We start from the raw sequence: 21,309 nt of genomic DNA on the forward strand, positions 1-21,309 counted from the left end.
CTTTGTGGGGGGAGTCACTGCAGAGAGTCAGAGCCCCACCAGGCACTGAACAAATACCTCCCGTGGCTTCGCACTGACCCCCTGGTCAGCCTGGCATTCAGGGGCTGCATTGATCTGTCAGATATCGGCATGGTGGTTTATGCACTTAGCAGCAACATTGATCAAAGTTTGGCAGAGACGCCAAGAAGCATTGAAAGTACACAGCGCATTCAAGTACAAGGGCAGTGGGCAGAGGGTGCCACAGGTGAGCATCGCAGAGCGCCTGGGAAGAGGCCATGCGGGGGGGCCCCCACCACAGAGGGCTGTGTGCCGATGACCTCAAAGAAAGCCACTCTATCAACAGCCCTGTTCCCTCCCCGGGTGGCTGCTCATCGGAAGGGTGGAGGGCGGAGCCCACCAAGGGGTCTCTCCAGAGACTGGCTGGGCAGCCTATTTATGAGCTGTCTGCCACAGAGCTTCTATAGAGGACAGTTGTACGCTGACACTCAGGAAGTGGAATCAAAGGCCTCTTTAACCCGTGGGAAAGCAGCGGAGTTATTTAGAGGAGGATGTGCCCGGCCCCAGCCATAGTCTTTTAAATCACCTCACATACACGGGCAAGTTCACCATTGAATGAGGAAGACTAAAGAAGGATCAAATTGGTTCAATTACGGTGCTGCCCACCACTCCTCACCCTCCTAAAAAACCCCAGATCTGTCTCAGAAGAAGTACAAACAGAATGCTCCTTCGAGGTAAAGCTGGCAAGACTGTTTCTAACTATTTGGACATGGTCGGGAGAGCCCAGTCCATGGAGGAGGGAGTCACGCTCTGGAAAGCAGAGGGGCCGTCAGAAAGAGGACGACCTGCGACCAGAGGAACTGGCACAGTGGCTGCAACCATGGGTTCAAACAGCGCGATACTTGTGAGGCTGGCACCAGGCTGGGCAGGGTTCTGTGGGCTGGACTGTTTGAGGGCACCCAACAACAAGAAATGGTCACTAGTGTGGAGTGGTGAGCCCCTTGAGGGCAGGGACCGCACCGAACCCTGGCTTGCAGCTGCGAGGCAGGGACAGTCCTATCTGGACTAGGCCTTTGGCACACGCTGCTGAGAAGAGTGCGACAGGACGGGTGGAGGAAGCATGGGGAAGGCCTGTTCTTTCCATGATGCAGCTGCTGAGGGGAGCAGCTGTGAGAGAACACAGAACACAAGCTCTGTTGCTACGGTCCCTTGCAAAGGCCAGGAGAATGTCCTAGAGACCTGCAGAGGGTGACAGGGGGAGGCAGGCCAGCGTGTGGGTCAGTCTCAGTTTGCCTACCTTGCCTTCAGGCCTCACACCCAGCCCCCCCCCCCCAGTCAGCCACCGGGGAAGAGGCAGAGGGTGGGTTCCTGGCCTGTCCCCTTTGCCATTTGCTCCTAATGCATTGCAAGGCCTAGTGGGCTGTGGCTAGCATCTGAACCATTCTGATCAAGCAGGAGGGGCAGACATTGGTAGGGGGGGGGGGGGATGTGGCTCAGTGATCCCCCAGGAGAGCGCCGAGCAGTCTCACCATTGGAAGAGTGGAGAATGGAATCCTCCCACTGCTGCCTCGCCCCTAATGGCACAACTCGGCCCCTGTCCACGGCTTCCTTTCGATGGGCCATCCCGAATGACCTGTGGGGTGTACTCTCAGGGAGCTTTTGCTCTTAGTTTCACTCTTGAATATGGTGTGGTGTAGGGGTTGCTGACATGCAAAGTGTGGGGCTCGCTGTGGGTCACCTCCCAGAGGTAGGTCCTTGGAGGTAGGTCCTTCTGGGGGAGAGCCTTTCCTTCTACCGCACACCCTCACTCCCTCCAACATCTATTTACACCTCAGCCTCCGTCTCCCGCCCCAAGTAATTAAAGGTCTATAAATGCTCCCATGCTCCCACCAGCCAATTCAGTCCCCTTTGCTGCCACAGAGCTCCTTGTAACTGTGGTCACAGACAATCAGATTAAATGTCCTATCACCCAGCATTGATCAGATTAGCAACCTTGTGACGATTCATTAATTGTATTTTCTCTTAGCACCCTATTCAGCTCAATACCCAGGGCATTGTTTGTGGCAGGGAAGAAAAGTAAATACAAATTAGGACTTAGAAAATAAATTTTTTTTTAAAACCCCAAACATTTAAAAATAAATGATCCCTGCTATCTTTAAAACAGTAAGAGGATAGGCAGATTGATGCAATGTTTCAGTTTCCCAGACTCGTAACCATTGAATGGATAGATTCCGATTCAAAGTGACACTAAAGGACAGGGTAGAACTGCCCCTGTGGGTTTCCAAGACTGTAGCTCTTTACAGGAGTAGAAAGCCTCATTTTTCTCCCACAGAGCGGCTGGTGGTTTCAAACAATCGACCTTGTGATTAGCAGCCCAATATGTAATCACAGCAACACCAGGGCTTCTTTCTACATGCGGACAATACCAGAGACTGCCAGAAGGACAGACAAATCTATCTCGGCAGAAGTGCAGTCAGAAAGTTCCTGAGAGGTAAGCATGGAGACCCCTCGTCTGACACACGTGGGCAGTGTGATCGGGAGAGGCCAGTCCCTAGAGAAGGACAGCGTGCTTGGTACAGTGGATAGGGCAGTGAGCAAAATAAGGCCCTTGATGACATGGATTGACGTGGTGGCTGCAGCAGTGGTCTCGAACCTAAGAACCATTGTGAGATGGCTCAGGACTGGGGGTGTTCCGCTCTCTTGGATATAGGGTTGCTATGAGTTGGAACTGACTTCATAGCACCTATCAATGGCAGCAGTTTTCCCAGGGCAAGAAATTTTAAACCAGGATATTTCCCAAGATTCCTACCATTTCTTTTGGAGGCCTTGCAGGGTTTGTTTCCCCAGCGTTTGGGGAAATGACACCCTACCTGGTCAGCTGAACTGGGGTCCCACGGCTGTTTCTTTCATGTGGTGCAGTCATGGTACACGCCCTTGATGTGAAGGAGAAAAGGAGCTGGGGTTTGTAAGCACGTGGCTGGAAAACACTGTGGCAGTTACACAACCTGGGGTCAATTTGCGAGGATTATGCTTGAAGGGGTGGAGTCTGGCCTGCCAATCAAGATAGAACCAATGAGGTCTCTGTGAGGGCATGGCCTTCTCCTGAGAAATCTGGGAACTCCTGTATTTCCTCCTTGGAGACAGGAGAGACTTCTCTCTCTCTACTCCCTTCCTGAGGGATGCTCTCCCGACAAGACACATGGCACTACGTCCTGGGAGCTGGAGAAGCCACGTGGACCTACGCTCATGAAGTCAGACCTCTGGAGCCAGAGAAGCCACATAGAGACCCCTGCCAGCACTGAGATACTTACAACGCCACTGGATCCACAAGACTTCCAACCCACTGGCCTGCGATCCTCCTGCATTCAGCATCATTGCATGTATTTCGTGAGTCTGAAGAGGACTTTATAGCTTGGTAGTGGACATATGGGCTAATATGGACTTGATCTGGACTGGGCTGGCATGTTTTTTCAATATTCAATTGCTCTTGTATATAAACCTCTTTCTTATGCACATATGTGTCTCTATCAATTTGTTCCTCTACTCTACCCAGGCTAGCACAAACACTCAAATACTATTTTGCAGAGTTCTTAACGTGACAGAAGCACGTTACCAAGGATGTCTCTCCATCTCAGAGGGCAGATATCCAGAGGTGGAGCGCAGGATGCAGTGTGATATTAAACCATCTCCAGCCAGAGGAAGCAGAGCATGATGAGACGGGTCACTTTGCCCTCACTGAAGGACACCATCTCTCTATGTTCTCCCACCCTCTCCACATGAAGCATCCAAGGCCCTGCATGGTCAGGCCGGGAAGTTCAATGGCTGCCACTCACTGGTGGCGTTGCGGTGGCTTTAGAGACGTGCAAAGGGCGAGGAGTTGGCTTTGACCCACGATGACCCTGTGCACAACAGATCGGAGCACCAACCTGCCAAGTACCATCCCCAGGATCAATCACGGATGGGACCAATGTGATCTCCACAGGGGTGTTTTGTCGGCTGATGTTTCAGAAGTAGCTTTCCGGGCCTCTCTTCCTGGTTCTTCTTAGTCAGGAAGCCCAGTTGAAACCCGGTCCACATTAATATGCATGGGGCATATTAGCCGAAATCAGACCTGGGAAGAATTCTCACACAGCCTCCGGGGCTTCAGCGGGTCATGACACCGTCAGTGGTGACGCCTCCGTCTAGGGCTGCAGGAACCGCTGGCATCTCAGGGGCCCCAGCAAGGGCAGGTGCTCCCAGTTTGGCCCCTGGGCAGGGTTCACGGCGTTGCCACCAGAAGACGCTTAGGAAAAGAGAACGGGAAAGAACTCGATTCGCGTGTGGAATCATTTCCCTGTGGAAATGGTAAAAATGTCATCACTCAGCGTCATTGAAAGCATAGTTCCACACATTAGTGGCAACAGTGGAATCAAATGTGAAGCCAACCGTGAGGAGGCAGTGTCTCCTTCTGGTGTCTGTTGGGCGGCAATGAGTTGGAACGACTCAACGACGTCTAGCAACAACCAGGACCACATGGTAGAGAAAGAACTTAGGCGACGGGGCTCAGGGGTGAGGGGAAGACGTAGAAAGACAGATAAACTTGTGTTACATCACATGAGTTCATTGTATAAACACGTTTGCAATTTTTAATATACTTAATTAATTTTGTCCTTTCCCCAGCACATGGATGGAGACTACACAGGACTGTACCTTTTGTATAATAATAATGTCTGTAAGCTCCTACTTACTGTGCCATTCTGACTCGCAGTGACCATGTAGGACAGGGTAGAACTTCGGAAGGGCTGGTCGGTTCCAATTGCTGACCTTGAGGTTAAAAGCCCAAGGAGAAACTCATTACTCCCCTAGGGCTCTTTAAATGGGCAGGAGAATGCTGGGGAGGAAACATTTCACCCACAGAAAGACTCTAATACAGGACAAAAGCACAAGCAAATTCACTGCCCTTGAGGCCCTGCTGACTCATAGCGACGCTATAGGAGAGGGTAGAACTGCCGCTGTGAGTTTCTAAGACTAACTCTTCACAAGAGCAGAAAGCCCATCTTTCTCCCTCAGAGCGGCTGGCAGTTTCAAACTGCCGACCTTGTGGTTAGCAGCCCAACATGTAACTACGACGCCACCAGAGCTCCTGAATACACGATCATCTGCCTAATTGATAAACTCCAGCAATACCCCAATAGGTCATGCTAAATTCACCCTCAGAACACTTAGCAAGTTAGTTAGAATCGGCGGTCTCCCAGATGAAATGTCAGTAGACAGAGACCGATCTGAAGGATGCATCTGACAGGTTTGCTGGGGCCAATGTAGAGATTGGGCTTTAGATAGTTTAACATTAAGATGCATTTTTGTAACACCTAAGAGCGTGTCTATTTCATTTCAACCCATGGGTTATGGGAGCCATCAAAAATCAAACACAATAAAAAAGGAACAATATTTATGGCATTTTAGAGTCTCTCCCATTATTGGTTAGTGCTCCCCTCAATTGTTTAACTGCAATCGGTTCCACCTTCTCAGTGTGGATGATTTTTATACATCTGAGTTAAAAAATAATGCTGCTTGCCAGCGAGAAGTTAAAGACCAAGACAAGGTCTATTAGAATAACATTCCACCTTTTTATTCCCTGTACTTACCTTGTCAATTGCTAATTATTTCTCCTTTCCCATGCAACAAAATAGAAGCCATAAAATGTTTGATTTAATGGAAACTTCCTTACCAAAGAGGTCCTCCAACTCTGCTGCAGGCTCTTCGGTAATTTATCTACCTCAGCAGGCAATGACCTTTTGTGAATCAAGAGTCATTCCTCACTACTAATGAGATGCATCCAGGTGCCAGTCCACCTTCTGCATGGCCCCTCCTCCCCCCTCCCCCCACAGCGGGGTGCGCTCGGGAGCCCTGGCTCCCAACTTCTCCGCAGTGGGCTGTCATTAAAGCCTGCACAGGGAACCCGTCCAGGAGAGCAGCCCCCCTTGCTGTGCTCCTTCATTAAGGGGATGCTGGAACGTTGAATGTTCTCTAAACGACCCTGAGGGGAAAAAGCTTGAGGGGGAGTGGGGTCCAAGGTAAGTCTCATTATTGTCTGAGAAATAAAAATATCCCTGACATCTCAGGAGCAGGAACTCTGCTTACTGCTCCCCCAAAACCACAGCTACGAAGAAAGAAACCAGGTGCTGCGCGTGTCATCTCGGTCCCTGCAGGTTAGCACTGGGCAAGGCCGTTCCGAAAGGAAACTTTGGATGGTGTTGAAAAGCCAAGTTGTCACCTTGAGCACCAAGGTGTGCCTGACCCGAGCCATGGTGCTCTCAGCTGCCGCTCTACAGGCGGAAGAACTGTTGAACTTGAACGATGGTGTCAGTGAGGACTCCTAAATGCACTGTAGACTGCCAGAAGGAACCGCGCTGCCTCCGCACAAGTCCAGCCCAAGTGCTCCTTGAACGGGAGGATGGGGAGCCCCGTTTCGTGTACTTTGGACATGCCATCAGCAGGGACCAGTTCCCGGAAAGAACATCATGCGTTGTAGAGGATTAGTAAAAAGGGCAGGACCCTCACCAAGACAAAGTGGCGGGGCTGGGTGAGAAGTCCATGGGGCGGCTCGCTGGAAGAAAACCTGGCCCAGGCACTAGGCGGTTGAGGGGAGCTGCTCCCCCCCACATGAAGTGCAGGCCTCGGGGAATTCAGGCTCCGGACTTCAATCAAGTGGCCCATAAAGGACAACAGTGGCTGCAGCAATGGACTCAACCACAGCAGTGGTGTGGGGGTGACGCAAGGCTGGCTGGCGCTTTTTCCTGTTGTGCCTTGGGTCGCTCTGAGTTGGAATGGACTCAATGGCATCTAATAACACGCTAACGGCACAGAGCAGGCCGTACTGGAAACCACACTGCAGCCCCGTGGTCTTCAGATGGTTTTGATTGAGTAGATTCCAGCATGTGCTGTACAAACATGAGACATGCAACTCATACTCACTCACCACCACAGAGTCAATTCCGATTCATAGACGCTCTATTGGATGGGGTTGTATTGGCCCCATGGGTTTCTGAGACTGTAATTATGGGAGGAGAAAGCCTCATCTTTGATGATATTGAACCGCTGACCTTGCGGTTAGCACTCCAATCTATATATAACCCATTACTCCAGTAAAGCCCCACAACTCATCACAGTGGATGAAACCAGGGTGTGACTACTTTAACTGGAGCTCCAGAAGAGCGCATTGGAAACTAGAGAAATTGAGATGTTTGTTGCAGGCCACAGTTAACAGACAGCCTGGAACAAACAACTCAAAGAAATGGAAGACGGAATTCGAGACCAGGGAGCAAAGTGGAAATTCTTTGGTGAGTTTGACATCAATGACTGATCCTTTATCCAAATGGTTGGAAGCTTCAGTACCAAAGAAGATGCTGCTGCCTGTACAGAAAAAAACGGATCGAACTAGGATATGGGTGAGCGCACCGTTCTGGGACCCAAGTCCAAGTCTGTGGTGCAAACTTTTCTCAGAACCAAAGAACAAGGGTGTCCACAAAGCAGGTCCGCTGTGACCGTAGTGGATCATGCCTGGACCACGGTCCAAATGGAAAGGGGCATTCAGTTTACCCAGAAGTCTCGGGAAGAAAGATCTAGCAAGCTGCCATTGAGAAGTCAGCCGTGACTCGTGTACGGAGCCCCGTTTTACTTTGACCCAAGTGGAGTCACTAAGAGTCCCAAATAACTCCCTAGCCATTGTTTTTCACAGGACTCTAAGTAAGGGTGCTGGGGGGGGGGGGCAAGTAACTGATCCATGTCACACTGCCCCCCCCCCCTAATGCTATTCTGAAGTAGGAAGCTGAGGGTCCATGAGCATCTGAAAGAACGGATTGCTCCCCATCCTGCCAACTTCCTTCAAGACATCTCCACCATTTCTTCACGCTATAGTAATCTATCCCCTCCCGCGAAGATTTATAATTGCTTTGCGCCAGAATGGACTCTGGCTAGGCAGTAGCAGGGCAGTGAAGTGTTTCATGTGTCTCTTTTAGTCAAAGTCGCTCCCATCAAAAGACCTTTCTCTGCACGAGTCTGGGAAGAAGGTGGGAGATGGTACTTAGAGGATCCCCCCTGTGAGAGGTAGTGAACAGGATTCCCTGGAATGCCATCCTGCTGTGTAGAAAATGAGCCCTCTCCAATAAAATGATTTTAAAAAAAGCTCTCTGAACAGAAAAAGGAATCTCATTACTCAGCAAGAACCAGTAGGGGGCGTGTCCTCCCGTCTCAAGAGCGGCACAGTGAAGAGCAGCAGCAGCAGAACCAGGAGTCAACACGGAGCAGTGGTGGACTTCCCAGGCCACGGAGCAAGCGAATCTGTGTGCTTTTGTGCAGGACGGCTTGTGGAGTGTAATCGGGGAAGGTGGGTGCTGACCCATGGAAGTGGCGCTGGGTGCCTTTGGGCTGAGGCTGACCGGAGCGGGGTGCCTCTGGGCACTTGATGCAGCTCGATTTGCTGATGCACAGAAGTTGCGCTGCACACCTTGGAGCGGAGGCCGGCAGCGGAAGTGGTAGGCTCCTTGGGACATTTATTAGCAGACCTGAAAGAACTTCAGAACATGTCCTGATAAAAACCTCAACCCTGAGCATTTCTCACTGGCATTATAACTTGCTAATGTCCTTAATAAAACTTTTCATCGTGAATTTTGTCTGTGAGTTCTGGATATTAGAACGCAGAGAAGTGAAATCGAGAACACGCATTAAGACATCACGGTGGTGATGGCGTCTAATTATGCACACAAATGGTTCTGGCATTTCTTCCAGAATATTGGACAAGTCTGTCTTCAAGATATGTAGGCAATGGTAGAAGGAGGTTTGGAAGTGGGGCAGCAGGCGGAGGAGGTCCCGGCCATTTTGTGGCCTGAACCAAGCAAGGGGCTGGCCAGGGAGGGAGATGCAGGCCACTCCATTTCTGCCCGTCTGTTGCTGATAGCCTGTGAATTCCAGGCAGCGAGTGGCCCCTCACAGGGGAGAACTTGCCCTTTCTTACTAAAGGTCAGAGCCTGTGGTTGCTGCCTTCACTGAGAACATCCCCCGTGACTGTGCAGGATGTGAATCTCGCAGGTGTCTACCTAAGTAAAATGTGTGGAGAGAATGTGGAGCAACATCAGGCTGATCAGGACCGAGCACGATTCTGACCGTTTCTTGCCACCATGTCGAACAAGCATTAAGAAAGAGTTGAAAATAACTGGCAGATTCAAGTGCACAAAAAAACTTTGAAAGGGCTTATCCAAGTGTTGTTTAATGTGCACATACATGTAACTAAGTGTAGACACTCCTTTAAATGATTTTGAATTTATATGGTAGAATGAAATAGATCCACCACACTAAATCTTATAACTACACACATTTTTGTTTCCAATCTGGGAAAACAAAGACACCCAATTCTTTCAAATAAGAGAGTTCCCCATAAGATGTTCTTATTGAAGTGCCAATAAAAAAATAGTCATCGGCAGAGAAATCCTAATCGCGTAAAATAGTCGACTCCTTGATGACTTTCTGAGTCAGAAGAAGTCTGTAGCCAAGAATATGAAGCACTTGAACCCACTCTGTAGGGAAGTAATTTCTCAAACAGGTAAAACAAGACAGAAAGCCTCCCTAACTCATGTGCAACTTCTTTCTAGGTCAATGATTTCTGCCTTCTTCACAGATCTAGGGGAGGCTGGTGACTGCGACCTGCCAACAGAACCCACTGGATTTGACACGTTTCAGTGTCAGCTGTGGGGCTTCTGCCTTAAATCTGTCACGACAGCCCTGCAGCCACTTCTGCAGGGACCCTTGGGGTAAAATTTATTGTTATACCTCAATAGCTTTTTGTTCACCTCCAAAATAGAGGTCCCGGGTCATGCTAATGATTATATAGAGAGAGACAAAATGCTCTCTATATTTTATTAAACAGATCTCTTAATAATTAATCACATGTGAAAATTATTTTCCATCATGCTGACACAAAGGCTAAAGCACTGGGTCCCCTCCCCCTCCCCGCTGCACCAGTTCTTTCCCTTTTGAATTGCCCTCAGTGGATGCCCGGCTACCACGCGAGTGAGGAGGCCAAGCTGGTTTTATGACTTGGCTTTTTAAACCATCATCCTTCCTGAGCTTCCTACTGGAGAAGGACTGGGGAGATTTGTGGGTTTTCAGAAAACCTGCCCTCCGATCCCCTCACCAATCCAGAGAGGGGCCGTGCCACCAGGAGAGGAACATTCCCTGGAAGCCCACAGCCCTGGGGTCGATGGCTGTTGGGGTTGACCCTCCCTCACGGCCATGTCAGCCTGAGGGCTCAGAGCGTAATGGCTCCTTAAGGTGCTCCAGGCTGGGACTCTTTCCAGAAGCAATGCCACTCCTTGTGGCACCCAGGCCTCTCCCGGGGGATGGGATGGCGGGAGTTGAATACAAGGGCTTGGCTCCTTCTCAGAGTTGTGTCCGGAGGGGAATGCCTTTCTTCTTCCCAGGAAGGGCAGGCAATAGCCTGCTTCGTGGACACTCGCCTGCGTCCCCCACGGGTGTCGGCGGGGCTCCCCACATCCAGCAGGCTCCCCTTAGAACAAGGGTGGCATCCTGGGGCATCAGGCTTGGGCCACTGGCAGATTAACTGCAGAGCGGGACGCTGCCTTCTGGCCTTCCTAAAAGGTCAGGAGGAAATGAGAGGTGGGCTCTCATGGCAGCCTTCCAGGGCGTTCCGTCTGACAAGCCTGTAGCCGTGGAGCTAGGCCCGGGTGGGTGTGTTGTGCCCGCGAAGGCGAGGGGAGCCGAGGGCGCCCCGTTGAAGCGCCCACGCCAGGCAGGGCGGCAGGCAAGTGGGCCGCAGGGAGCAGAGCAACGACTGCTGGCAGCAGCGTCAATATTCTCCCTCTGAGCGCTAATTACATTATTAAGCAAACAGACCAACACAGGGTGCGAGGGATGGAAACATGCATTTAGGATCCCGCCACTCGCCAGTAAACAACCACGAGCAGTGCACAGGACTGGGCGGCTTCTCTGGAATCGACAGCGCTGGCTCGGGGCGTCGGGCCCTTTCGGTCCAGGCTGCACAGCAGCGCCCGCGAGTTCTCAGCGCAGGGCCGGAGATGCCCGCTCCGCGCCCCGAGACCACGAGACCACGGAGACCGGCCCGAGAGTGGCTGGCATTGTCTGCGCTACAGACAACACGCACATGGTCCACCCCCACCCCCCAAAACCCCCAGGTCTCTCTGGTAGAGTTAAACCCAGTCTGAAGAGCTGGCGGTAAACAGGGGGCTGGAAGAACCCAGGAGCAACATGGAAAGCATTTGTACGCCATGGGAATGAATCGGTTTGTTTTAAGTCGAAGGGAAGCTTGCAGAAGGAGATGTGCGGCCGCCCGAGCCAGCGCGTGAATGGCAGAGAGAATGGAGGCTATTTGAATACTGATGTGGCCTCACTTTCTTCCATTTCCATTAATGACATGCTCATCAAGGGCAAACAATGGGACCGGCTGCCGGCGCCTGTCACAGTGTGGGTGCCGGGATGCCAGGCTGTCATCCCCGGGCTGCATTTAGAGACCTGCACGCTAATAAGAAGTGCTCTGTGCCGTCAATGCAGACAGGTGCTTCCGAGGCTGGGACATGCTCCATTCCCTTCCCCCTGAAACCCTCCTCTCGCAGCCCCCCTGACAGACACCATGAAATGCACAAATTAACAGCCCCATCATGTTGGGCTGCCGCTGCCCGCGGTGAGAGCAGAAAATCAAGTTGTCACCCAGGGTGCAGTGATAAAGCCACAGCCTCATTTCTCTGCTGGTGCCCTATAATAGCAAATGCCAGGCAGCTGGATGGATGGGAGGCTTTAGATTAAGGCCTTGAAGCACTCTGGCCGGAGAATTAGTAGTTGCTGTTTCCATGTGGATGTTCTGTGCAGAACAAACATCTGGAGGAAGCCAAGTTTCTGAGAGCAGAAAGGCGCTTGGCTGCTTCTGGGACCAGAGACCATAGCCCAAAGAGGGTGGAGGTTCTTTTCCCACCCCTCTCGGCTGACTTAGAACTTGATCTAGGACTTAGCCAGGAGAGGGCAGAGCTCCTGCACATTGTCGGCCCCTGCGACAAAGGCTCTTCTAGAACCCTTGGAGCAGGCTGCCTACAGCTGCCCCTTCCCCAGACCCTTGGACTCTTCACTGCACACCGACACCGATTCCAACAGCTTCTCATGAATATCGGACACCAGGCAGCCCGCCTCCTGGCCGCAGGAGCCTGCAGCCGGCCCAGGGCGGTGGCCCGGCCCAGTGGGGCCCACGCTGGCCCTGGCCGAGTGTGTGACATGGAAGAAATGGTGGGGCCTGAGCCCTTCAGACTCCAAGGAGTTTAATGACATAATGGCCTGAGAACTTCCACATAAAACAGGAAGAGCAACTAAAGAAACTTACAACATAAAACCCCCCTCCTGTCATTTTTATAGTGACAGTAAAACACTTTATTGAATTTATGAGCTACATAATGACTATGAAGAATGTAGCTTGAATTAGAACCAACGCGCAGAAGTCTAACATCAATGATAAACCCTGTTCTACTGCCCCAGCCCTTCAGCGTTTTCTGTCCTGTTCCTTTTAACCAGATGACATTGCCTTCCTCAGACTCACGCCGGAGGCAGAAGTTCACCAGTGGCGAATAAATCTCGGCTCTTTCTCCGGAGCCCCACAGCTGATAGACCTCCCGCCTGTGTAGGGCACTCCCTGGGGGTGGCCATGCCCCTTCGGAAGCCTCAGACCCACTAACCAGCGTTTGAGAACAGGACACCAGGCGTCTTTCCCTTGCATAATGCCTGTCAAACTGAGCCGCTCTCCAGAGAGGCCCATCAGGCATTTCAATATCTCCGACTCCAAATGGTAATGGCCTTTCCCCAACAGAATCCTGGAAGTGGAGGAGCGTCCTCAGTCAGGGCTGCTGGGGGCGGCCAGGGGCCGAGGCCTGGGGCCGGGGGGATGCAGATCGCTCAGCTTAGCAGCAGGCTAGACTTGTGTTTTCTGTTTCTATTTCACTCCGTAAGTCTCTCTGTTCCCCGAGGATTCTTCTGGAGGTGTAATAAAATAAAATGGGTGAAACAAAGCCATAAGCCAGCTAAGTCTGAAAGACATGTCATCTCATCTAAAAGGAAGAAACGGACCATTTCCATGCCCGAGGCTGACAGCAACGCCTGAGCTGGCAACAGCGCTATTCCATTTGATTTATGGAATAATGGGGTGACAAATGATGACAAAAATAAACTTTTACTGCACCGAACTGCTCCTTTATTTATGAAATTTGGCCAAGTAGTGAAATCTTTTATCTGCAAGTTGTAACACGGAGTGGGGACGGGCGATTATGGGGTGGTAAGAGTAACCGGCGGTGGCGGCTGAGGCGGTTGGAAATGGATCGCGGCAGAATAACTACCGCGTCATGATAAATGTGAACGGCGCTTTGCTGACAGATGATCTAACAGGTGTTCATAACAACTATATAAGAGGATTTATTTATGACCAGCCACAGCCGCGGCACCGTAAATCAACTCCAGCAGCTGCACACCGCTGAGACCCAGGCCCGGGGGGAGGCGTGGTGCCGGAGCCCAAAGAACACAATTCGCTCCAGAATCTTAATCATCAAATAACAGTTTTTTAGGTAATTACACTGCAGCACAGAAATCATAATTACTTCCAATTAGAAAGCTGCACTGCCTGTAACTTTGTTTACAAAATATTGGTAGTTGGAGCCAAGGCTTTGGCTAGGCCCAGGCCAAAGGCAGACCCTGGGGCCCTGGAAGAGGGTCCTCCCACGCAGGGGAGTTTGGTCTGGGGTCAGGGCGTGGCCCTTTGGTGGTGGTGACTGTTTGTCAGGCTCAAAAAAGACTAACCTTCAGTTGGGAGAATGCTTGGTTTGCCCCAAACTTCTGCATGAGCCTCCCCCCCCCCCCCTGCAGCTAGTCTCAGGACCCATATTACTTTGTCATAGTTCAGTGACAAAGGGGAATTTTGTGGGTGTTAAAAAAAGCACAAACCCCAACTCTTTAGAAATGGGGTGCCTACCCAATTCTACCTGACAAATCCGGCTAGACCAGAGGATGTTGACGGGTACAGATCAGAGCTGGAAATACAAGGAATCCAGGACAGATACACCCCTCAGGACCAACAGTGAGAGCAGCGATACGAGAAGGGTATGGGAAAGGTGGGGGAGAAAAGGGGAGCTGATCACAATGATCTATAGATAACCCCCTCCCTGGGAGATGGACAACAGAAAAGTGGGTGAAGGGAGATATTGGTCAGTGTAAGCCCACATGGAAGCAGCACACCAACATAGGTGATCATGAAGGGCAGAAGAGACCAAGTCTCAAACAACAAAGGCGGGGTGGTGGTGAGAATCACATCACCGTGAATGAGGGGGAGTGTGTGATGGGGACCCAATGCCGATCTGTAGACAGCTGGACATCCCTTCCAGAGGGGTAGTGGGGAGGAGATGAGTCACTCAGGGTTCAGTGTAGCAACAATGAAACTCAAAACCTTCCTCCAATTCTTGAATACTTCCTCCCCTCCCAATTATCATGACCCCAATTCTACCTTGCGGACCTGGTTATACCAGAGGATGTACAGCGGTGCAGTAGGGATCTGGAGGCACAGGGAATCTAGGACAGATGAACCCCTCAACACCCGTGGTAGGAGTGGCGACACCAGGATGGAAGGGGTTGTAGAAAGGGAGAACCGATCTTGGAGATCTATGTGTAACCTCCTCTCTAGGAGACGGGCAATGGGGAGGTGGGTGAGGGGAGACACCGGGGAGTGTAGGATAAGATATAATAATTATTTATAAACTATCAAGGGACCAAGGGAAAGGGGGGAGCGAGGAGGGAAGGGGAGGGGAAAAAAAGGGAAACCGAGCTGATTCCAGGAACCCAAGTGGAAGGTGAATTTTGAGAATGACGAGTGCAACGAATGTATAAGGGTGCTTTGCTCAATTGATGTATGTACAGATTGTGATAAGAGCCTTATGAGCCCCAATAAAAATATTTATTAATTAAAATAAATAAATAACCAATAATTTATAAATTATCAAGGGTTCATGAAGGAGGCAGGGAAAAAAATGAGGAGCTGATACCAAGGGCTCAAGTAGAAAGAAAATGTTTTGAAAATGCTGATGGCAACAAATGTACAAATGTGCTTGACACAATGGATGTATGTAAGGATTTCGCTAAGAGCTGTATAAGCACCCAATAATTTTTTTTAAATGGGGGTTTAAATTTAGGCCGAAGAGCCTATCTTCATGCTACCTTTCTTAATTTCTTTGCAAAGAGAGAATGTTTGTTTTGGCAGGCCATTGTCTTAACTCCTTACTGTTGCTGCTAGGGATAGTCTTATCCCAAGTTCTTTATTCACCACTTGGCTAAAAAAAAGGTTCTCAAATGGAGTGGGAAGAAGGTGCTCTTCAAGAAGGGTTACAATCAGAATCTTGCATGGGGTACCATTTGAGAAATCAATCTTTAGCTTCTCAAGCCCGCCTACTACATACTGACATTTTTCCCATTGATAACGTATGGCCTTGCCCCTGGTCCTGGGACAGCTGGTGAGCTGGGTGGAGAAGCGGAGGTTTCCCTCTACTCTCCAAGTGCCCCTATGTCATCCAAGGCCTGTCAACGGGTAGAATTATCCATCGGTTAGTTGGCCACCCATCTCTAGATCCCAGAATAGGGATTACCAGTTAAGGTGGGCTCTTCGGTGTATCTGGCTCCCAAGATTGTAGATGAGAAGCTACCTACTGTCTTAGATATGGGTTAAAGTGGGTTTGAGTGAACTGTGGGTTTGGGGAGCGTCTACAGTGTACATATTTCCCGAGCCGCTCAGGGAATAGACGCACAAGTGACTGAACTTGAACATAAAATAGGCTTCAGAAAAAGTCAAACACAAGAGAAGATAGTTTTAGCATTATCTCAATGCACAATCACTTAACCAACAAATAGACACCAACGGAGTTCAATAACCTTGAGCTATTTGACTGTAAGCCCCTCAAGACTCATTGCAGAACCTGCCATGAGCGCTAAAATCGCCGAAGGAATAATGAAAACCGGCTTATAAGCAGCAGAATCAAACCAACACAGCTGGTTCCTTTGGTTCTCCAGTTCAGTGGGGCCCAGCCTCGTTCTGCTTCCAAGTGCAGTCGATGCCCAGCCACGGTATCTCAGCCACTCATTCCCTCTCGAACCTATCACAGGCCACTGAGGTGGAGCTTTGGGGGTGGTTGGGGGGGAGAGACTTGCGTGTGTGGGAGGCGAGAAGAGAGACGCAGCAAGGAAAGGATGGGAACATGCCACTTTCTGGTTTGTGGTCTGTGTGGCTTTCTGGAACAAAGGGTTTTAAAAGAATGTGGAGCGCTGGCTGACATCAGTGTGAATGCCAGCCCCCTCTCACTCCCGGCTAGCTTCATCGCCTGTGAAATGCTCGCGGCCATCTCCACTCCAGCGGGCACGTCCTCGCATCCAGTAGCACTTACGGCTGCTCTTAGGCACAACTGCTGATGTTTCCCACAATCTCTGCTCTCAAACAGCTAAGTCCCAAGTGACTCTATGGAACCTAAACTGTTTTCCCTCCGAAAACAATTAAACGTGGCATTAGCTTCTCAGATCCCATTACCATCCTGCTTATCCCATAACAGAGTTGAAAGTGGCAGAAACGAGGAAAGCATTCATTTTCTTGTACTAAATGCTGTTTGTTGGGAAGTCACTGACATTGAAGGAGATTGGAACTTCGTGAAGATTCCGAAAAGAATCTTCCAATCATCTAAGACTTTTCTATTAAAGAAATTTCCATAATGTAAGATGAAAACAAATGCTCTAATAAACTTGTGACCCTCGATTGTTTGCAGCTGTTGCCCCTCAAGAGAAAGCGAGGCAGAAATGGGGCGCAGTTGGGGGCGAACACTTCTGAGTTCACTAGTCAAGTTAGGAGGCAGAGGGGAAGGCGGCATAGCCTTGAACAAGGTTAGCAACTTCACTGACCTCCAAGTCAAGGAAGAACAGCAGGGACTGTCTCGTCTGCCTGTGAGGAGAAAGGAGATGGGGGTGGCAAGCCTGGATTAATCCATAAGCAAAAGTACTTGCAAACCAGGCCTTGCTACCTGGTCTTTGTCAAACGGGCTGCGTTTTTCTTGGGGGTCTACAGCTGCTCGCTTTCTATCCGACTGCTGACAACGCTGTCAGGTACCTCTGAGTTGGTCTGACGCCCAGGACCCCATGCCCAACAGAAGCAAACATGCCCGAGCCCGTGCCATCCTCATCCCTGTCACGGGTGAGGCCACTGTGGCCACCACCGCGGCAATCCAGCTCATGGAGGCTCTTCCTCTTATCTGACGACCCCCTACTTTACCAAACAGGATGACCTTCTCTAGGGGCTAGTCCCTCCTGACACCATGTCCAGAGTGCAGATGAATTCTCGCCACCCGCCTCTGAGCAGCATTCTGGCTGTACTTCTTCCCAGACAGAGTTGCCTGTTTTCCTGGCAGGCCCTGATCCTTTCTGGTTTTTTCACCAGCGCCATAATTCAAACACAGCGGCTCTTCTGTGGCCTTCCTTATTCATTGTCCGACTCACAATGTGGCAGAGGTTGGGTCAGAGTGGCACCCTTGCTTCTTAACACTTTAGGCACAAAACTCACCCTGGGGCCCAGTCTTCAAGCACAAAGGGAATCGCACGGTTGTTCCCTTTGTCTCAATGTGGGCCCTTCATTTTCACCTCTTAGGTGAGAAACAGGCTTTCGGGCCCCTTTAAGCCAAGTTACCTAGAGGCCGACTGATGACAGAAAACAAAGAAGGGGAAAGAACTTGCCTAGTGCCCTGCCTAAAGTCTTAACAATGGAGCGGTGACAAAGGCAAGTCTCCTCAGCACATATTAAAATGCTTGCAGGTGGTCATTGGGAGGGCAAGCAAGCAGTCCTTAGTTTGATAGCTTCCCAGCTGCAGCTCTGTAAAAACTTAAAACCCAAACCCCAAATCTTGGACAATGAAGCAAATATATTACAGTCCCCAAACTGACTCCGTCCGAAATATACGGTGAAAGACATTCTTCACGATGGGCGTACATAAAATGTCTCATTAGATGAACATTAGAAGGGAAAAATAATCGCTAGAACAAAGACTCAACTCCAAGTGACTCGACTCATTGGGACAATTTAAAGAAAGTCATGGATTAGGATTCTGAATTCCTATACCGAAACAAAACAAACAAAAACATAACCTCCAAATCTCACCAAACTCTACACGGAGGACTGGCCATTTGTGTAATTTCATTTACAAAGACAGTATTTCAATGTTATTAAGCTGCCATTTAAATGGTCTCCACTGGTGGCACATTATAAATTAAGCTACTGACCTAATAGCGATTTTCAAGTTAGCAGTGAAACTTTCCAAGTAAAATCTTACATTTCCTTACTTAAGCTCAAACAAACAACAAAACCCACAACCCACCCCAAAAGTTAAGGAAGGGTAACCTCTTTGAAGATGAGTAGTTACTTACCGTAAGGCACACTAAAGCCTTTCCAAGCCACAGCATCCTTTCCCCTTGACCTTGAGGGAGCACTGTACGTACGCCTGAATGTTTCTTTCCACAGAAAGCTGGTATTTAGCCTGTCACATTGTATGCAGCGTTTTAATGAGTTATTGCCCCCGAAGTCCAAAGTTATGTGCCCTGAGAAAGAAGGTGGCACTGGAAACTGCCGAGGGGCTTCTGGGTGTGGGTGTCCAGAGAGCAGTTTCCAGTGTGAGGCAGAAGGATGGTTTCCACAGTCAGAACTTTTCTCTCCATGTAGATTCTCTGCTGCGTTTCAGGAGAAGGGAAACCAAGCCATCGCGCTTGCTCTTTCTACCTCCCAAGCCTGGGAATGGAAATCATTTTCCACAGTCTGTTTGGCCTTCTCAGGACGTGTATCCCAAGAATGGTGTTTCTTTCTTCTCCTCCAGATACGGGCTGCCGTGTTGCGGTCATTGTGTTCTTCCTTTTGGCTGGTTCACCACTACTCCACAGGGAACTAACTGCCCAGCATCGGATTGCCCTAAAGGCCATTACCGTGTTGTGAAAGTAAACAACATTTCGAAAGGGATGAAACTCTTAGAGCCTAGCTTTCTGATTCTAGGACAATCTTAATAAAAACAGTAACCTGCTTAAGTGAGCATATTAAAGATGTTAATATGTTAATCCTATGATTAGCTCTCAAATTTCCTACAATTAAGCTAATAGTAGTCCATCAAAGCTGGGCCCCAAGACCTGTAGAGAAACCGTGGGATTCAAAGAATTTTTCTAGCAGGGATGGGCCTGTCATCAGATTCCTGACAACAGATCCGAACTGCATGCAGGAGACACTGTGAAAGATCAAGAGGTTTGTGAAGTTGTCACGAAGCACACCAACTATTCTCTCTTGGGCACTAGCTGCCTGGTGGGAGAGTGGCTTTTCTTTCGCTAGCCAGGCCCTGCGGCCGCCCCACCCAATCTAACACTGAGAGTCCACCGCAGCCTTAGACCAGCCCAAGCCCGAGCACCCACTCCAACATCACTGACAGTTTCCCACTAAAAATGCGAAGACAAACGTGATTCCAATGCTCGTTTATTCATCTTATTGTTCAGTGATCATTTCATGATGACAGTTGTCCATAATCAATTAGGATCCCAGGAAATTCAAGGAGCAACATCCTTTTATTTCTTCTTCTCTTTTTCCAGAGACCTCCTTCATTCTAGAAAGTGTGCGACCCCATTTTCACACACCCAGCAGGGGGCGGGCAGACGGCTAATCTCTGCTTCCTGCCCAAAGGGCACCGATTTCCCACGAACTGAGAGAGAGAGAGAGAGAGAGACAGAGAGAGAAGGGCTAGCAGGCGGCCACAGGAAGCAGCCAGGTCGCCGCAGGGAAACCGTCACAGGGATTCCAGGGCTGTGATAAACTGACAGTAAAATACATGTTCTTTGGTTAGCACAGCGAAGGGGCAGCGCGGCCGCCACCAGAGCGGCACCAGCATTCTAAAGCAGGAGGGAGGGCTGTCAGGAGTGTGTTCTCCCCCCACTGCCAGATGGAAGGGCTATTATTATAAATGAAAGGCAGCAGCAGTGGATGCCAGGCACTTTTGTTGTGTGCCAGATTCTGAAGTCCAGATGTAAGCAGGCTACCCCTGGGACAGGACAGGCTTCAGTTCCCGCAGCAGAACAGAACCAATCACAGTTTTCTCCGTGTTGATGATCAGCTGGGCGGTAGAGCTTTCCTTCAGTTCCACTGTGACTAGCATCAGCGACCCACTGTGCACAGTCTTAGCTGCAAACCTGCAGGGGGAGGGAGGGAAAAAGAGAGAGAGAGAGAGAGAGAGAGAGAGAGAGACTTTTTATTGTGAAGGGAGAAAAAAAAAGGACTGAAAATACAATTTCCTCAGATGAAATAATTTATTACAGGTCCCCTTCCTACCCCAAAGCAAAGCATTCTTCTGGGGAAAGAAACACATGGTAAATAACTGCCCAGCACCCCGTACAAGCAAGTGACTTCGGTGCATGGTAACACAGGACAGGGAAAGGAGGTCTATTGGCTTCTTAGTTTCAACAAGGGCCGCAAGCGAGTGCTGGGCACTGGGGACCCGCTCCTCTTCCCACTTAACCAGCATTTCACCTAGCACGGGCCATTTAAGCCAAAATACTCTATTTGCTTTTTTAAACCGTAATAAGCAAAAAGTACTCTTGTTTGCTCCCAGAGAGTTAGGAATTTTAATTCCTCATATCTGCAAATGGTTACGCAACAAGTCAGGTACGTTTGTGTCCACGAGGAAAGTCTTACTGAGTCTCAGTGGATTCGCTCATGCTGAACTACGCCTGTCCCGTCTCTACTGTGGATGATGGCGTCCAAGGCGCACATGGGGCCCCCAGCACACCCCCTTCTTTTAAGGTTCAGAACATTGGATCTCACGCAATCTCTCTCTCTCCCTCTTTTTTTTTTTTTTTTTTGCTTCAGAATGTAATAGAGGAAACTCAGGGTCTAATGCCCCATTACTAAATTCCAAGACATGAAGAACCTACTAATTACAAGGAATTAAAAGCAAAACTAGCCTTTTAAGCACTGCAATTGACTGAAAAGCTGGTGGAGGCACAATGAACTTCTGTCAATCCTGCTAATTCATTCTGCATGTACAGTTGGGCCCCAGAGACGTGCCGGGAGAGGACAGGCAACCCGCTAGGCCTCCATTTTCCACCCCCACGCGACCCCCCCACCCCGGAACGTGTCGCACACAGTGTGGAGGGGGAGGGGCTGACTGCAAGGCCGACTGGAGAAAAACAAAGTTGCTGCACATGAGCCTTTGACAACACTAACAAGTGTGG

General features: G+C 49.9%; 1 protein-coding gene across 1 annotated transcript in view; it reads right to left on the minus strand.

The window, feature by feature from the left end:
• Positions 1 to 19,545: 19,545 nt before the first annotated feature.
• AP3B1 (adaptor related protein complex 3 subunit beta 1) overlaps positions 19,546 to 21,309 on the minus strand; it is a 267,505-nt gene continuing 265,741 nt past the window's right edge. Inside the window, exon 27 of the mRNA XM_075541203.1 lies at positions 19,546 to 20,268. Within this exon, the coding sequence (XP_075397318.1) occupies positions 20,115 to 20,268 (154 nt within the window). The 3' untranslated portion in view covers positions 19,546 to 20,114. The remainder of the gene's footprint in view (positions 20,269 to 21,309) is intronic.

The sequence above is a fragment of the Tenrec ecaudatus genome, chromosome 2 (assembly GCF_050624435.1).
Source record: "Tenrec ecaudatus isolate mTenEca1 chromosome 2, mTenEca1.hap1, whole genome shotgun sequence".
NCBI classification, from domain to species: Eukaryota; Metazoa; Chordata; class Mammalia; order Afrosoricida; family Tenrecidae; genus Tenrec; species Tenrec ecaudatus.